This window comes from Salmo trutta, chromosome 1 (genome assembly GCF_901001165.1).
Source record: "Salmo trutta chromosome 1, fSalTru1.1, whole genome shotgun sequence".
Taxonomy (NCBI): Eukaryota; Metazoa; Chordata; class Actinopteri; order Salmoniformes; family Salmonidae; genus Salmo; species Salmo trutta.
The window spans coordinates 14,289,541-14,307,606 of NC_042957.1; the positions used below are offsets into that span (position 1 = coordinate 14,289,541).

General features: G+C 46.3%; 1 protein-coding gene across 9 annotated transcripts in view; it reads right to left on the minus strand.

Moving 5' to 3' along the window:
* The window catches only part of LOC115166571 (serine/threonine-protein kinase MRCK alpha), a 118,056-nt gene that overhangs the window by 32,567 nt on the left and 67,423 nt on the right, over positions 1-18,066 (minus strand). For 4 of the 9 annotated variants that reach the window (XM_029720427.1, XM_029720850.1, XM_029720932.1 and 1 more), the window contains exons 6-19: positions 17,578-17,671; positions 15,840-16,040; positions 15,394-15,411; positions 13,010-13,148; positions 12,684-12,793; positions 11,643-11,722; positions 9,876-10,042; positions 9,658-9,786; positions 9,251-9,384; positions 8,285-8,527; positions 8,080-8,190; positions 7,086-7,330; positions 3,869-3,974; positions 12-136 (exon numbers count right to left, since the gene is read on the minus strand). In XM_029720427.1, the coding sequence (XP_029576287.1) occupies positions 12-136; positions 3,869-3,974; positions 7,086-7,330; positions 8,080-8,190; positions 8,285-8,527; positions 9,251-9,384; positions 9,658-9,786; positions 9,876-10,042; positions 11,643-11,722; positions 12,684-12,793; positions 13,010-13,148; positions 15,394-15,411; positions 15,840-16,040; positions 17,578-17,671 (1,902 nt within the window). The remainder of the gene's footprint in view (positions 1-11; positions 137-3,868; positions 3,975-7,085; positions 7,331-8,079; positions 8,191-8,284; positions 8,528-9,250; positions 9,385-9,657; positions 9,787-9,875; positions 10,043-11,642; positions 11,723-12,683; positions 12,794-13,009; positions 13,149-15,393; positions 15,412-15,839; positions 16,041-17,577; positions 17,672-18,066) is intronic. The other 5 variants (XM_029721007.1, XM_029720690.1, XM_029720598.1 and 2 more) reach the window with 3 other exon arrangements.

Below are 18,066 nucleotides of genomic sequence, written 5' to 3' on the forward strand. Positions count from 1 at the left end.
CTGTCACTCACCACTGGATAATCTCAGTGATCTGGGCCTCCCAGTGAGCAGCACTCTCCTTCTTGTCAGCCAGCTCCCTCATCTCCTCCTCCAGCTGTCTGTTGCTACTGCTCAGCTTCTCAAACATAGGCGTCAGCTAGAGGGAGAGGAGAGGACAGAGGAGAGGACAGAGGAGAGGAGAGAGGACAGAGGAGAGGAGAAGAGAGAGGACAGAGGAGAGGACAGAGTCAATCAGAGCCACAGATATTATACAGAGTGTGGTAATTTGCAGCGATGTTTCAAGGGCATCTTATAGAGCTCCTCTATTATAGAATGGTCTGCCGATCCATGTGAGACACAGACTCAGTCTCATCTCTTCAGAAAGTCCTAGGATTGAGTGTAGTTTGGCCCAGGGGGTAACTTTGGACGGGGCCAATGTCCCCCCCCCCCCCCCCCCCAGTATTTATGCTGCAATAGTCTATGTGCCTAGGGGCTAAGGTCAGTCTGTCCTATCTGGTGTCCTGAGTGATTCATCAAGTCCCCCACCCCCCCTCCCCTCCCCTCCCGGAGGACCTGAGCACTAGGATCATGCCTCAAGACTACCCGGCCTGACGACGCCTGGCTGTCCCTAGTCAAACCAGTAGTGCTGCTGATCTAGTTCTGCTGTGGTTATGGAACCCTGACTAGTTTCACCGGACATGCTACTTGGTCCCGGACCTACTAATTATGTCTCTCACAGAAATGCTGTCTCGACCTCTGAATGCTCGGCTATGAAAAGCCAACTGACATTTACACCTGGAGGTGCTGACCTGTTGCACCCTCTATGGTTATTATGGTTATTATTTGACCCTGCTGGTCATCTATGAATATTTGAACATATTGAAGAACGATCTGGCCTAAATGGCCATGTACTCTTATAATCTCCACCCAGCACAGTCAGAAGAGGACCTGCCACCCCTCAGAGCCTGGTTCCTCTAGGATTCTTCCTACGTTCCTGCCTTTCTAGGGAGGTTTTCCTAGCCACTGTGCTTCTGCCTCTGCATTGCTTGGTCTTTGGGGTTTGAGACTGGGTATCTGTAAAGCACTTTGTGACAACTGCTGAAAAGGCTTTATAAAATACATTTGATTGATTGATTGATGACAGGGTAAGGAAAGGTAGGGCAGAGGAAGAGTGGGGGAGTAGGGGAGGGCAGAGCGAGAGAGAGGGGGAGGAGGGCAGGGGGAGAGAAAAGCTTCTTGACAGTTGCAGAGGGAGTGTGTTTTGCTGTAATGGTTTGACAGTAGGAAATTCATTCCGGTTCATATTGCTACTATCAGATAACTGGCAAGATGGTTGTTGGTTGTAAAACAGTTTGAAGGATAATTTAAATCAGGCTAAACATAATATTTGCAAGGTAAGATTCTATTTTTTAACCTCACATTTATAGGATCTCTCTCCAAATGGAAACAGCTACCTTTAGAAGGATATACAACCTCCATAAATCATCTGATCCTTGTATTCTGGCTTTCATACTGAAGGTACTGTATGTGAAAGAACAGAATCAAATGGGTCAGCGTCCCAAATGGCACCCCCATTCCCTATATTGTGCACTACTTTTGAACAAACCCTTATGGGCGCTGTTGAGAAGAAGTAAATAGGGTGCCATTTTGTCTGCATACCAGATGTTCTTCTCACTATCCCTCCCTGGCAGGTTGTGTTCAGGAAGGCTTGGGGAATGTTGTTCTCACTATCCCTCCCTGGCAGGTTGTGTTCAGGAAGGCTTGGGGAATGTTCTTCTCACTATCCCTCCCTGGCAGGTTGTGTTCAGGAAGGCTTGGGGAATGTTGTTCTCCCTATCCCTCCCTGGCAGGTTGTGTTCAGGAAGGCTTGGGGAATGTTGTTCTCACTATCCCTCCCTGGCAGGTTGTGTTCAGGAAGGCTTGGGGAATGTTGTTCTCCCTATCCCTCCCTGGCAGGTTGTGTTCAGGAAGGCTTGGGGAATGTTGTTCTCACTATCCCTCCCTGGCAGGTTGTGTTCAGGAAGGCTTGGGGAATGTTGTTCTCCCTATCCCTCCCTGGCAGGTTGTGTTCAGGAAGGCTTGGGGAATGTTGTTCTCCCTATCCCTCCCTGGCAGGTTGTGTTCAGGAAGGCTTGGGGAATGTTGTTCTCCCTATCCCTCCCTGGCAGGTTGTGTTCAGGAAGGCTTGGGGAATGTTGTTCTCCCTATCCCTCCCTGGCAGGTTGTGTTCAGGAAGGCTTGGGGAATGTTGTTCTCCCTATCCCTCCCTGGCAGGTTGTGTTCAGGAAGGCTTGGGGAATGTTCTTCTCCCTATCCCTCCCTGGCAGGTTGTGTTCAGGAAGGCTTGGGGAATGTTCTTCTCCCTATCCCTCCCTGGCAGGTTGTGTTCAGGAAGGCTTGGGGAATGTTCTTCTCCCTATCCCTCCCTGGCAGGTTGTGTTCAGGAAAGCTTGGGGAATGTTGTTCTCCCTATCCCTCCCTGGCAGGTTGTGTTCAGGAAAGCTTGGGGAATGTTCTTCTCCCTATCCCTCCCTGGCAGGTTGTGTTCAGGAAGGCTTGGGGAATGTTCTTCTCCCTATCCCTCCCTGGCAGGTTGTGTTCAGGAAGGCTTGGGGAATGTTCTTCTCCCTATCCCTCCCTGGCAGGTTGTGTTCAGGAAAGCTTGGGGAATGTTGTTCTCCCTATCCCTCCCTGGCAGGTTGTGTTCAGGAAGGCTTGGGGAATGTTCTTCTCCCTATCCCTCCCTGGCAGGTTGTGTTCAGGAAGGCTTGGGGAATGTTCTTCTCCCTATCCCTCCCTGGCAGGTTGTGTTCAGGAAGGCTTGGGGAATGTTGTTCTCCCTATCCCTCCCTGGCAGGTTGTGTTCAGGAAGGCTTGGGGAATGTTCTTCTCCCTATCCCTCCCTGGCAGGTTGTGTTCAGGAAGGCTTGGGGAATGTTCTTCTCCCTATCCCTCCCTGGCAGGTTGTGTTCAGGAAGGCTTGGGGAATGTTCTTCTCCCTATCCCTCCCTGGCAGGTTGTGTTCAGGAAGGCTTGGGGAATGTTGTTCTCCCTATCCCTCCCTGGCAGGTTGTGTTCAGGAAGGCTTGGGGAATGTTCTTCTCCCTATCCCTCCCTGGCAGGTTGTGTTCAGGAAGGCTTGGGGAATGTTGTTCTCCCTATCCCTCCCTGGCAGGTTGTGTTCAGGAAGGCTTGGGGAATGTTCTTCTCCCTATCCCTCCCTGGCAGGTTGTGTTCAGGAAGGCTTGGGGAATGTTGTTCTCCCTATCCCTCCCTGGCAGGTTGTGTTCAGGAAGGCTTGGGGAGTGTTCTTCTCCCTATCCCTCCCTGGCAGGTTGTGTTCAGGAAGGCTTGGGGAATGTTGTTCTCCCTATCCCTCCCTGGCAGGTTGTGTTCAGGAAGGCTTGGGGAATGTTCTTCTCCCTATCCCTCCCTGGCAGGTTGTGTTCAGGAAGGGGAATGCTCCCTGTTTTCCATGGCTGCTATCAACTTCAAGGCGCTCAGTCTTTTCTTCATATTTAATAGGAAATACCACAAAAACAAACAGCACTTTAGTCCAATATATCACAACTCCTAGAGAAATATTTTGCTTGGGAAATTCCATTTCTCATTCCCATATTTCCGGCTTCCAAAGTCAATGGTTTGGGATCCAACGGGACGTTGTATTGGCCTGTTTAGGATACCGCGGTCTGTTTTGAAGGTGGATATTGAACAGTGATTATATTGGCTTTATCAGGAGAGAAGGTTGGTGGCGGCGGTTACCTCAGGTCAGGGTGTGTGTGAGAGAGAGGGTTACCTCAGGTCAGGGTGTGTATGTGTGTGTGTTACCTCAGGTCAGGGTGTGTGTGTGTGTGTGTGTGTGTGTGTATATATATATATAACATCTCACCTTGTCCAGTTCGTTTGAAAGCTTCCTGTTCTCCTCGGTCAGAATGATTCTCTCCCGCTCATACTTCTGCTTGTACTCCATCTCAAACTCCTCCCGCTCGCCTTGGCTGTCTCACACACACAGATATGAGCCATCACCACACACACACACACACACACACACACACCAATAACACACTGAACCTGCTATTCAGAGAGAGTATCCAAACATCTGTATGAATGAGGCTAGCCAGGGATGCTAAACTAGAGGGTAGAAAAGCACATCCTGATAGCTTCCAGACTGTATGAGTGATCGTTAGAGCAATGTTGCTTCTTCGACCTGGACAGGGACAGAGGCAGATAACACCAGTTAGATCTAAGGGACTAACACAGGAACGAGGGTCTTCTCGGGAGCTAGGTCAGGGGAGAGAAGGTAACTCAAGTTAAACCTCACTGAGTACAACAGTAGAGGCCAGGGTGAAGTAACTATAACCATGATTACCTCGTATAACAATCGCTGGGAAGAAGAGGAAGAGGACAGTTAGGTAGGTATCTCTATAATATTACAGGAAGAGAGAGTAACTGTGGCTCAGTTGGTAGAGCATGGTGTTTGCAATGCCAGCATGGTGTGTGCAACACCAGGGTTGTGAGTTCAATTCCCACGGGAGGCCAGTACAAAAAAAAGAAAAAAAGAAAAAAGAATGCATGAAATGAAATGTATGCATTCACTACTGTAAGTCGCTCTGGATACGAGCGTCTGCTAAATGACTAAAATGTAAAATGTAACTCTATAGACCGGTTTCCCGGTGCCAGATTCATTTCATATATCTATTCCTGGACTAAAAATCTATTTGAATGACAATATTCAAGTAAACAGACCAACAATGGCAGTTAGAGCTACAGTGAGAGAAAAAAGTATTTGATCCCCTGCTGATTTTGTACGTTTGCCCACTGACAAAGAAATAATCAGTCTTTAATTTTAATGGTAGGTTTACTTGAACAGTGAGAGACAGAATAACAACAACAAAAAATCCAGAAAAACATGTCAAAAATGTTATAAAATGATTAGCATTTTAATGAGGGAAATAAGTATTTGACCCCTCTGTAAAACATGACTTAGTACTTGGTGGCAAAACCCTTGTTGGCAATCACAGAGGTCAGACGTTTCTTGTAGTTGGCCACCAGGTTTGCACACATCTCAGGAGGGATTTTGTCCCACTCCTCTTTGCAGATCTTCTCCAAGTCATTAAGGTTTCGAGGCTGACGTTTGGCAACTCAAACCTTCAGCTCCCTCCACAGATTTTCTATGGGATTAAGGTCTGGAGACTGGCTAGGCCACTCCAGGACCTTAATGTGCTTCTTCTTGAGCCACTCCTTTGTTGCCTTGGCTGTGTTTTTTGGGTCATTGTCATGCTGGAATACCCATCCACGACCCATTTTCAATGCCCTGGCTGAGGGAAGGAGGTTCTCACACAAGATTTGACGATACATGGCCCCGTCCATCGTCCCTTTGATGCGGTGAAGTTGTCCTGTCCCCTTAGCAGAAAAACACCCACAAAGCATAATGTTTCCACCTCCATGTTTGACGGTGGGGATGGTTTTCTTGGGGTCATAGGCAGCATTCCTCCTCCTCCAAACACGGCGAGTTGAGTTGATGCCAAAGAGCTCCATTTTGGTCTCATCTGACCACAACACTTTCATCCAGTTGTCCTCTGAATCATTCAGATGTTCATTGGCAAACTTCAGACGGGCATGTATATGTGCTTTCTTGAGCAGGGGGACCTTGCGGGCGCTGCAGGATTTTAGTCCTTCACGGCGTAGTGTGTTACCAATTGTTTTCTTGGTGACTATGGTCCCAGCTGCCTTGAGATCATTGACAAGATCCTCCCGTCTAGTTCTGGTCTGATTCCTCACCGTTCTCATGATCATTGCAACTCCACAAGGTGAGATCTTGCATGGAGCCCCAGGCCGAGGGAGATTGACAGTTATTTTTGTGTTTCTTCCATTTGCGAATAATCGCACTAACTGTTGTCACCTTCTCACCAAGCTGCTTGGCTTTGGTCTTGTAGCCCATTCCAGCCTTGTGTAGGTCTACAATCTTGTCCCTGACATCCTTGGAGAGCTCTTTGGTCTTGGCCATGGTGGAGAGTTTGGAATCTGATTGATTGAATACTTCTGTGGACAGGTGTCTTTTATACAGGTAACAAACTGAGATTAGGAGCACTCCCTTTAAGAGTGTGCTCCTAATCTCAGCTCGTTACCTGTATAAAAGACACCTGGGAGCCAGAAATCTTTCTGATTGAGAGGGGGTCAAATACTTATTTCCCTCATTAAAATGCAAATCAATTTATAACATGCGTTTTTCTGGATTTTTTTGTTGTTATTCTGTCTCTCACTGTTCAAATAAACCTACCATTAAAATTATAGACTGATCAGTGGGCAAACGTACAAAATCAGCAGGGGATGAAAAACTTTTTTCCCCTCACTATAAGGAACTCTAAGAGATGAAAAAGGGTCTTCTCAGGAGAAAGGTTACAATAGAAGGTAAGGTTGTCACCATTTTCTTTTGTACATTTTAGTCATTTAGCAGACTTTATCCAGAGCGACTTACAGTAGTGAATGCATAAATTTCATTTCATGCATTTTTTTTTTTTTTTTTTTTTTGTACTGGCCCCCCCGTGGGAATCGAACCCACAACCCTGCTGTTGCAAACACCATGCTCTACCAACTGAGCCACAGTACCGTGATACTCAGAAGAATCTTGGCAAATAACATGACACAGACAATTTCTTTAGGGAAACTAAACTGTCTTATGTTGTCACATTGTTTATTTCCCAAGCTATAGGTGACAATGTCTGATATCAAGAAGGTTCTTAGAGGAGGAAAGAGTTTAGTTTGGGTTTTCCTTGTTTGCTGTGGTTAATCAGCTATCGTAGTATCAGCAGTTATCTAAGATCAAAATACACTGCGAGTACAGCACAGTGGAGGCCATGGTGAAGTAACGGTAACCATGCTGACCTCGTATAACCCTCGCTGGGAAGAGGAAGAGGACAGGCTCTATATAGCTACTACAGAGACCAGAAGCACGTCTGAATGCCATGTCTACATCTCTGGATAAACTGTCCTATATGTCTTTATGAGTGCTTTCTAGTGTTGTGGACATCTAAACCTAGGAAGGCCCTACCACACATAACCCATTACACACACACAAAGACATAAACATGTAGACAGACACACACCTCTCCCTGCGTGTCTTCTCCAGTTTGTCTTTGAGGACCAGGATCTCTTTCTGCAGGGTGAGCTGCTGTCCCTCAGCGTCGCGGAGCTCCTTGCGGAGGACCTTGAGTTCGTTGGCGTGCTGCGCTTCCCTCCTGCTCAACTCCTCCTCGTAGAACCCCGTCTTCTTCTCCAGGTCGGCCCGCTGCTTCTCCACCTCCTGGCTCTGGTCCGAGCCCACCACCGAGGCTGAAGGCCCCACCTGCTTCTGGTTCAGAGGAAAAGAGGAGTTGACCACATTCACACAACCAAGAAAACAGAGAAATTACAGGAGTGTATTAATTAGTGAACGCCGTAGTAAAAATTTTTGCAATGGAAAGCGTTTTGTTATTGGACAAGTTCAGAATAGTCCCTCCCCATTTCGGCCCGTTTGCCTCAAGTTGGTTCCTAGAGAATACACCCCAGGTGTGCGTGTCTTGTGTGTGTGTAGGAGCATTGCTTCCGCCGCTGTCCCTGACTGGGCTCGAACCGGGGACCCTCTGAACACATCTACTAGTGTCAGCCATGAAGTAGCGTTATCAGTCAGGCCACAAAACACCTGGGCCGCAGAGCGAGTGACGTCACCGATCCAACAGTACTAGCACACTGCTAACTAGCTAGCCATTTCACATGGCTTAAATAAGCACCTGACTACAAGTCGCTATGCAGCGTCAGCTAAAATCTGAGATGTAGTGTGTGTGTGTGTGTGTGTGTGTGTGTGAGAGAAGGAAATATAAAAAAAGTGTGTTAGTATGTGTGTTTGTGTGTGTGTGTGTGTGTGTGTGTGTGAGAAGGAAATATAAAAAAAGTGTGTGTTAGTATGTGTGTGTGTGTGTGAGAGAAGGAAATATTTAAAAAAAAGTGTGTGTTAGTATGTGTGTGTGTGTGTGAGAGAAGGAAATATTTAAAAAAAGTGTGTGTTAGTATGTGTGTTTCTCTGTGTGTGTGTGTGTGTGTGTGTGTAGGTGTGTGTGTTACCTTGAGTCCGTCCAGCTCCTCCTCTAGCAGTCTGCTGTACTGCTCTGAGCGTTCTCTCAGCTTCCTCTCCTTCTGGGCATCAGCTGTCTGCTCCTCAGACTGGGACTCCATCTGAGAGACAGTAAGGGGTTAATGCACACACACACACACACACACACACACACACACACACACACATACCACAGGACCCACGTGACTACTCTACCTCCTTCTTGGCCCTCTCGGCCTTGCGCACCTCCAGCCGTAGAGCCTCCACCTTCTGGGACCAACCCTCCATCTCCTCCTCCTTGTCCCGGAGCTGACGGCCCAGGCGCTGCTTGGCTGATCTGAGGTCAGTCAGACGCTCGTTGAGCTCGGAGAACTCCTGCATGGCCAGCTTCCTCTGGCTGTGGGCCTCTTTCAACTCCTTAGACTGACTCTTCATCTTGCCACTGGCCTCCATTAAGTCCTAAAGGGAGGGAAGACGTGTACAGATTGATTGGTCAGACTGGGTGACAGTCGGTCCAATGAGCTCAGCTGGTAGAGAATGGCACTTGCAATGCCAGGGTTGTCAATTCGATTCCTGCTGGGGCCACCCCTACGAAAATGTATGCACTCATTGTCGTTTTGGTTAAATGCATCTGCTTAATGGTATATATTACAGATAGACTCAGGGTCCGGGGTAGTTTTATAGCCTTTTCATACTGCACAGCAGAGCTGAGCCAATATACCACCTTGACGCATAATATGCATATAACACATTTGCTGGAGCCATGATGGGAAGGACCATGTGAAAATAAAATATATCCAAGCCAGTACAGATCAGCACGATAGTGTAAAAATAGGATAATATTGGGAGCGACTATGAGTTAACACACTGAAGTCAACACCCCCAGGTGGTGCTATAGACAGGGAAACACCCCCAGGTGGTGCTATAGACAGGGAAACACCCCCAGGTGGTGCTATATACAGGGAAACACCCCCAGGTGGTGCTATATACAGGGAAACACCCCCAGGTGGTGCTATATACAGGGAAAAACACCCAGGTGGTGCTATATACAGGGAAACACCCCCAGGTGGTGCTATATACATGGAAACACCCCCAGGTGGTGCTATATACAGGGAAACACCCCCAGGTGGTGCTATATACAGGGAAACACCCCCAGGTGGTGCTATATGCAGGGAAACACACCTTGTGCAGGTTGTCCTTCTCCAGGTTGAGACTCTTCATCTGTTTCTCCAAGTTCCTGATGTGTTTAGATGAATCCTCCATTTCTCTACGGACTGACGAAGCTTCTTCCAACTCATGTTCCTGTTGACCTGAGTCTAACACACACACACACACACATTACGGAGGGTCAGTGTTGTTAAACAACTTTGGCCAACATAAATTACATTTCACTATGATGTATGTTCCATTATAGTGTACATTTCATATTGTAGTCATTTAGCAGATGCTAAATGAACACTCTGGATAAGAACATACATTTTCATGCTTTTGTACTGGTCCCCCGGTATGGTAAATGCTGACCTGGATGGAATATGTTTATGTTCTACTACACAGCAGTAAAACTTTACAGTAAAATGTTGAATGTTTACCTGCAATCTTTTTCTTGAGGATGTCAATCTCAGTCTTCAGACTCCTGATCTCCACCTCCTTGTTAGAGGGGACGGGTGCTGGTCCTTCTCCTGATACATGCTGCAGAGCCTGGACTGTCTGGGTGGACTCTGGAACACAACACACAGGGAGAGGATGAGAAGGAGAGGAGAGGGGGAGGAGGAAAGGAGAGGGGGAGGAGAGGTTTGAGTGTGTGTACCTTGTAGCTTGCGGCTGAGCTCAGTCTTCTCCTGTTCTAGGCGTCGTATCCTCCTCTCGTAGGCCTCGGTGGCCAGACTCTCCTCCAGACTGCGCTGGACACATACATCCATCTGTGTCTGACTGCTACCGCCTGCCTCCCTCAGACAGCCCCGGTCAGACAGGGTACTGGAGAGGAGAGATGGGGAAGAGGGGGGAGAGATGGGGAAGAGGGGGGAGAGATGGGGAAGAGGGGGGGAGATGGGGAAGAGGGGGGGAGATGGGGAAGAGGGGGGAGAGATGGGGAAGAGGGGGAAGAGGGGGGGAGATGGGGAAGAGGAGGGAGAGATGGGGAGAGATGGGGAAGAGGGGGGAGAGATGGGGAAGAGGAGGGAGAGATGGGGGGGAGATGGGGAAGAGGAGGGAGAGATGGGGAGAGATGGGGAAGAGGGGGGAGAGATGGGGAGAGATGGGGAAGAGGGGGGAGAGATGGGGAAGAGGGGGGAGAGATGGGGGGGAGATGGGGAAGAGGGGGGGAGATGGGGAAGAGGGGGGGGAGATGGGGAAGAGGGGGAAGAGGGGGGGAGATGGGGAAGAGGGGGGGAGAGATGGGGAAGAGATGGGGAAGAGGGGGGAGAGATGGGGAAGAGATGGGGAAGAGGGGGGGGGAGATGGGGAAGAGGGGGGAAGAGGGGGAAGAGGGAGATGGGGAAGAGGGGGAAGAGGGAGATGGGGAAGAGGGGGGAGAGATGGGGAAGAGGGGGGAGAGATGGGGAAGAGGGGGGAGAGATGGGGAAGAGGGGGAAGAGGAGGGAGAGATGGGGAAGAGGGGGGGAGATGGGGAAGAGGGGGAAGAGGGGGGAGAGGGGGAAGAGGGGGGGAGATGGGGAAGAGGGGGAAAGATGGGGAAGAGGGGGGGGGAGATGGGGAAGAGGGGGGGAGATGGGGAAGAGGGGGGGAGAGGGGGAAGAGGGGGGGGAGAGGGGGAAGAGGGGGGGAGATGGGGAAGAGGGGGGGAGATGGGGAAGAGGGGGGAGATGGGGAAGAGGGGGGGGAGATGGGGAAGAGGGGGGGAGATGGGGAAGAGGGGGGGAGATGGGGAAGAGGGGGGGGAGATGGGGAAGAGAAAGAGATGCATACCATATTAGAGACACATATTTACCTCAGAATAGACAGACCCCCAAAGAATTCGTAAGCAAATCCAATTTTGATAAACTCCCATTTCTATTGGCAGCAAGATTTGTGGCCTGTTGCCACAAGAAAAGGGCAACCAGGCAACTTTTGTTTATTATCTATTTCACTTGCTTTGGAAATGTTTATCTTGGCCAGGTCGCAGTTGTAAATGAGAACTTGTTCTCAACTGGCCTACCTGGTTAAATAAATAAATACAAATAAACATGTTTCCCATGCCAAAAAAAGCCCCTTATATTGAAATTAGAGCGAGAGAGAGCAAGAGCGCAACCACCATTAGCCTTCAGGCTAAGATAAACAATTAGACCATTCAATGCTTTCTCAACGGTGGAAACTGAGTGCTAGTGGAAGTGTGGCTGAGGTTAGATCAGACGATAGAGAAGTAGGAGTGAAGTAGACTGGCCACAGATCTGATTGTGCTGTATAGCCTATCCTCATTGTTATGCCAAACATGACAATGACCATAGGAGTTGGCAAGACAGCACAAACAGATCTGGGACCAGGCTAAGATGTATTTTTCTGTATGCTGTATGTATTGACGAAGATGTGGAAGTTAATTTGGAAACTAAACTGGGGTTGTTGCTTAGCGACCACTCACCATTTACTGGTGTAGGTGAAACCTACAAAGGGCAGGTGGTGTCCAGAGAAGGCAGTATGTGAGGGAGGGGGCATCGTCTCCTGAAATAACACAACATAACACAAACACGTCAACCTTGACAACATTACAGACAGATGAAAGAGATGGACAGATAAAAGATGGAAACAGAGAGAGACTGAAAGATGAGAGTAAGAGAGTAAGTCTTGATGTAGTCCCATAGAGAAAGAGAGTCTAAGTCTTGATGTAGTCCCATAGAGAAAGAGAGTCTAAGTCTTGATGTAGTCCCATAGAGAAAGAGAGTCTAAGTCTTGATGTAGTCCCATTGAGAAAGAGAGTCTAAGTCTTGATGTAGTCCCATAGAGAAAGAGAGTCTAAGTCTTGATGTAGTCCCATAGAGAAAGAGAGTCTAAGTCTTGATGTAGTCCCATAGAGAAAGAGAGTCTAAGTCTTGATGTAGTCCCATAGAGAAAGAGAGTCTAAGTCTTGATGTAGTCCCATAGAGAAAGAGAGTCTAAGTCTTGATGTAGTCCCATAGAGAAAGAGAGTCTAAGTCTTGATGTAGTCCCATAGAGAAAGAGAGTCTAAGTCTTGATGTAGTCCCATAGAGAAAGAGAGTCTAAGTCTTGATGTAGTCCCATAGAGAAAGAGAGTCTAAGTCTTGATGTAGTCCCATAGAGAAAGAGAGTCTAAGTCTTGATGTAGTCCCATAGAGAAAGAGAGTCTAAGTCTTGATGTAGTCCCATAGAGAAAGAGAGTCTAAGTCTTGATGTAGTCCCATAGAGAAAGAGAGTCTAAGTCTTGATGTAGTCCCATAGAGAAAGAGAGTCTAAGTCTTGATGTAGTCCCATAGAGAAAGAGAGTCTAAGTCTTGATGTAGTCCCATAGAGAAAGAGAGTCTAAGTCTTGATGTAGTCCCATAGAGAAAGAGAGTCTAAGTCTTGATGTAGTCCCATAGAGAAAGAGAGTCTAAGTCTTGATGTAGTCCCATAGAGAAAGAGAGTCTAAGTCTTGATGTAGTCCCATAGAGAAAGAGAGACTTACTGAGTTCTTGAGACAGTCGTCATCCACGTCAAAGTTAGAGGTGTCTGTGGGGCTGCTGACCTCTGGGATGTAGGGGGCCTCGCACGTACGGATGTTGTCCCAGTCAATGCCTGAAAGGAATGACAGTAAACATGATATGACTGGCAAACTGTGATCATGGTATGATATTGTAACGATTATCATATCATCGTCTACTGTCCAGCCTAACTTCAACACCAATTAACAAGATAAGAGGTTATCTACATCAACTCCTGGAAATGGCACCAGAGAATAATTGACAGACAAACCCTAGCACGCACATACTGTTTTAAAACATCAGGCCCTACCAGAGAAGAAGGGGTGAGATTTGAAGTCGTCGATGCCGTTCTGGCCCAGACGGTGCTCCCGGCTGCAGATGAGGCGTCGGATCAGGTCCTTGGCGTCTTCGGACACGTCTGTCATCTGCAGGGGGAACTGGAAACGCTCCTGGGCACCCGGCGGAGGGTAAGAGGAGAGGGAAAGGAGTCTGAATAATGAAGATACCCCACGTCCCAAATGGTTCCCTATTCCTTATTTACTGCACTACTTTTGACCATTTGGGACGCAGCCTCGATATACTGTTCGCGTCCAGTTTGGTCAAATATTTGTATTTCTCATTTATTTTTATTGATAACGCAACGTACCCGTTGCAGTCGACAGCAGAATAGTTCTATACTGTTTGCAGAATAATCTTCGTACACATTTTTTCACATTTCATGTATTTATTTGTGTACATGGCCCCTGACAAAGAAATGTAAAAATAAATAAAAATGGTATATGGCCCATGCATGTTTATCCTGTTGCAGCAGAAAGCAGTATAGTTCTAGCTAACATTTAATGGTTTAATGTGCACACATAAGGCATCTGTTCAGTCAATATGGCTGGGTGAACTAGATGGTATAGTTGAAAGGTGACGGGAAGGGAGAGGGGGAAGGTTATGAAGGTAGAACGGTGTGGTTTGGAGTCAGGATGGGCTGAAGTATGAACAGACCTGGGCTTGTACAGTTCATTTGGAAGGTATTCAGACCCCTTGACTTTTTCCACATTTTCTTAGGTTACAGCCTTGTTCTAAAATTTATTAAATTGTTGTTGTTTTCTCTCAATCTACACACAATACCCCATAATGACAAAACAAAAAGAGGTTTTTGCAATTTTTGCAAATTACAATATAAACTGAAATATCACATTTACATAAGTATTCAGATCCTTTACTCAGTACTTTGTTGAAGCACCTTTGGCAGCGATTACAGCATTGAATCTTCTTGGGTATGACGCTACAAGCTTGGCACATCTGTATTTGGGGAGTTTCTCCCATTCTTCTCTGCAGATCCTATCAAGCTCTGTCAGGTTGGATGGGGAGGGTTGCTGCACAGCTATTTTCAGGTCTCTCCAGAGATGTTAGATCGGGTTCAAGTCTGGCCTCTAGCTGGGCCACTCAAGGACATTCAGAAACTTGTCCCAAAGCCACTCCTGTGTTGTCTTGGCTGTGTGCTTAGGGTCATTGTCCTGTTGGAAGGTGAACCTTCACCCCAGTCTGAACCCCAGTCTGAGATCCTTAGCACTCTGGAGCAGGTTTCCATCAAGAATCTCTCTGTACTTTGCTCCGTTCATCTTTGCCTCGATCCTGACTAGTCTCCCAGTCCCTGCCGCTGAAAAACATCCCCACAGCATGATGCTTTCACCACCATGCTTCACAGTAGGTATGGTGATAGGTTTCGTCCAGATATGACGCTTGGCATTGAGGCCAAAGAGTTCAATCTTGGTTTCATCAGACCAGAGAATCTTGTTTCTCATGGTCTGAGAGTCATTTAGGTGCCTTTCGGCAAACTCCAAGCGGGCTGTCATGTGCCTTTTACTGAGGAATGGCTTCCGTCTGGCCACTCTACCATAAAGGCCTGATTGGTGGAGTGCTGCAGAGATGGTTGTCCTTCTGGAAGGTTCTCCCATCTCCACAGAGGAACTCTGTAGCTCTGTCAGAGTGACCATCGGCTTCTTGGTCACCTCCCTGACCAAGGCCCTTCTCCCCTGATTGCTCAGTTTGGCCGTGCAGTTCCAAACTTCTTTCATTTAAGAATGATGGAGTCCACTGTGTTCTTAAGGACTTTTAATGCAGACAACATATTTTGGTACCCTTCCCCAGATCTGAGCTCAATTTCAAGTCTCATAGCAAAGGGTCTGAATACATATGTAAATAAGGTATTTCTGTTTGTTATTTTTAATAAAACTGCTCAAATTTCAAAAAAACTTTTCACTTTGTCATTATGGGGTATTGTGTGTAGATTGACATTTTTTACTTAACAGATTTCATAATATAGCAGTAACGTAATAAAATGTGGAAAAAGTCAAGGGGTATGAACACTTTCCGAATGCACTGTAAGTATCAATTGTCTCAGAGTATTCCTCTTAGCAGTGCTGATCTAGGATCAGGTCCATTTAATCTCATTTATATGATCTAAAAAGCTGAACTGAGCCTAGATCAGCACTCCTACTCTAAAAACCTTGATACATTCAGCCCTTGAACAGAACATACTCAAACTTTAACAACTAACACTCAGACCCAGTCCCAAATCAACCCCTAGCCCCTACTTCCTATGCACTTGTGGAGATCTAAGAGGAATCTACAAGTGCATAGGTGGAGGGAATAGGGGTCCATTTGGGACTGGGCAATCAGACTCCAAAAAGAAACACTCACAGCAGCACCTAACTCCTCCTGTCGGTCGATGGAAAGGAACCAGAAGAAAAAGGGTAGAGGAGGAGTCAGAAAGAATAAAACTAACTATGTACAGAAAGTACTTCAGCCTAACACCAAAGAGCCCAACAACACCTGAACAATCACGCTCGTCTTGAACCATTGAATAAAAAATGTGTCTTTGTCAAGACGGGTTTTAGTACAGTAAGTACAATGTCACTACCGGTCACTATCGGTAAACCTTAACCTGCCTGACAGCCTCAAAAAAGAGGACCACAAAGGAAATAGGCTGTACAACTTTTTGGGTGGTCCTCTAGGATTTTCAATGCATTGTATAGGCTACACGTGTGGTAGAGCTGTGGTTTTGAATGATCAAATAAATCAAATGATAAACCCCAGGGTAGCTACAGTCAGCCTCCTCTGTCCAGTCTTACCACCCCCCCTCTCACCTTGTGGTTCATGATCTTGCCGTAGGTCTCCACTAGTGACTCGGCGTAGAAGGGAGTTTCCCCGTACAGCATCTCGTACATGCAGACCCCCAGGGACCACCAGTCACACTCTGGACCGTACTTCCCCTTCCCATCCTCCATCGCCTGCAGGATCTCCGGAGAGATGTAGTCCGGGGTCCCCACGGCAACTGACGATTGGACCTGAGGGAGACCAGGCCCAGGAGATGAATGGATTAGTGAGTGGATGGATAGAGGCATAGATGGTTCGATGGATGGAATGGGGGACAAACCATAGAAATAATGTCATACTTAATTAAGGGATACTGTGTGATTCTGGCAGTTAGGCCTAAGACAATTTTCCACTTGCCCAGAGTCAGACGAACTTGTGAATACCATTTTTATGTCTCTGCGTGCAGTATGAAGGAAGTCTTTCGCGAGCCAATGCTAACTAGCATTAGTGCAATGACTGGAAGTCTACAGGTATGGTAGCATACGCATAGCATTGGTGCGTGAATCTACCTCCAACTTCCTTCAAACTGCACAAATCCCTTTAATGTTAGAGAAATCATCTGTAATCTGGTGTTGTTAATTGCACGTCTACAGTGTGTTTGGAGTCAAATACGTCCACCAAACCTAAACAAGGCCATGCCATAGAGCACATACTAAATAAATCAAACTTTCCTGAGACTAGGCCAAAGAAACGCCGGTCACCGCAGCTTTAGAGAGGCGGATCCTCTAAGGTCTCAACTTATTCATCAAAGCCACATAGCCAACCACCTCAGAGCAGCTTAATTAGCGGAAGAGTCTTAACCACAGGCACAGCCATGAAATCAGACACAGAGAAGGCCTAAAGGGGGCCGGGGCTTCAGCCACAGGGGAGGCCTAGAGGGGCCCAGGGTTTGATGGGGCGGTGGTTGGTGGTTTTTGGAGGTGGTTTGGGTTGTGTGCATACATACATATACATACATATAATATATAATATATATATATATATATATATATATATATATATATATATATATATATATATATATATATATATATATATATATATATATATATATATATATATATATATATATATATATATACATACATATAATATATAATATATATAATATATATATATATACAAATATATATATACAAATACATATATAATATATATAATATATATATATATATATATATATATATATATATATATATATATATATATATATATATATATATATATATAGTTTGGACACAGCTACTCATTCCAGAGTTTTTCTTTATTTTTCCTATTTTCTACATTGTAGAATAATAGTGAAGACATCAAAACTATGAAATAACACATATGGAATCATGTAGTAACCAAATATAAACATGTATTTTTATTTGTGATTCTTCAAACTAGCCACCCTTTGCCTTGATGACAGCTTTGCACACATATGTGGGAACTCCAAGACTGTTGGAAAAGCATTCCAGGTGACTACCTCATGAAGCTGGTTGAGAAAATGCCGAGTGTACAAAGCTCTAATCAAGGCAAAGGGTGGCTACTTTGAAGAATCTAAAATATTAAATATATTTTTATTTGTTTAACACTTTTTTGGTTACTACATGATTGCATGTGTGTTATTTCATAGTTTTGGTGTCGTCACTACTATTATACAATGTAGAAAATAGTAAAAATAAAGAAAAACCCTTGAATGAGTAGTTGTCCAAACTTTTGGCTGGTATATGTCGGCCTGCTCACCGTGCCGTCCTCCATGAGTTTGAGGCAGGAACCAAAGTCTGCCAGGCGAATGTGACCGTTCATGTCCATCAAGATGTTGTCTGGCTTGATGTCCCTGAAGGTGACAGAAGACAGAGAGACCAAAGTAAATATACCGATGACTCTGAGAAAGAGAACTAGGAATGGAGGAAGAGGGAGAGAGGGGGAGTGGAATAAAATGAAAAACACATATCTCAGAGGGGGAGACAGGGTGGGAGAGAGAATGAAAGAGAGCAAAACAACTTTAACGCAACACTAGTGTTTGGTGAGAGAGAGAGCGAAAAGCAGATTTTGCTTCTAGAGAGAGCGCGAGAGAGAGCGAGGGGGAGCGAGAGAGAGAAAGTTTGTTTGCTCCTGGATGCCTTTAGTCTCCCCTCATGAAGTCTTGTGTTTATTTGGGCAGTTCGTTGCCCTTGCAGCCTCTACTGCCAATGGGGCAGACCTCTCACAAGGTTACCCCCCACAAGGCAG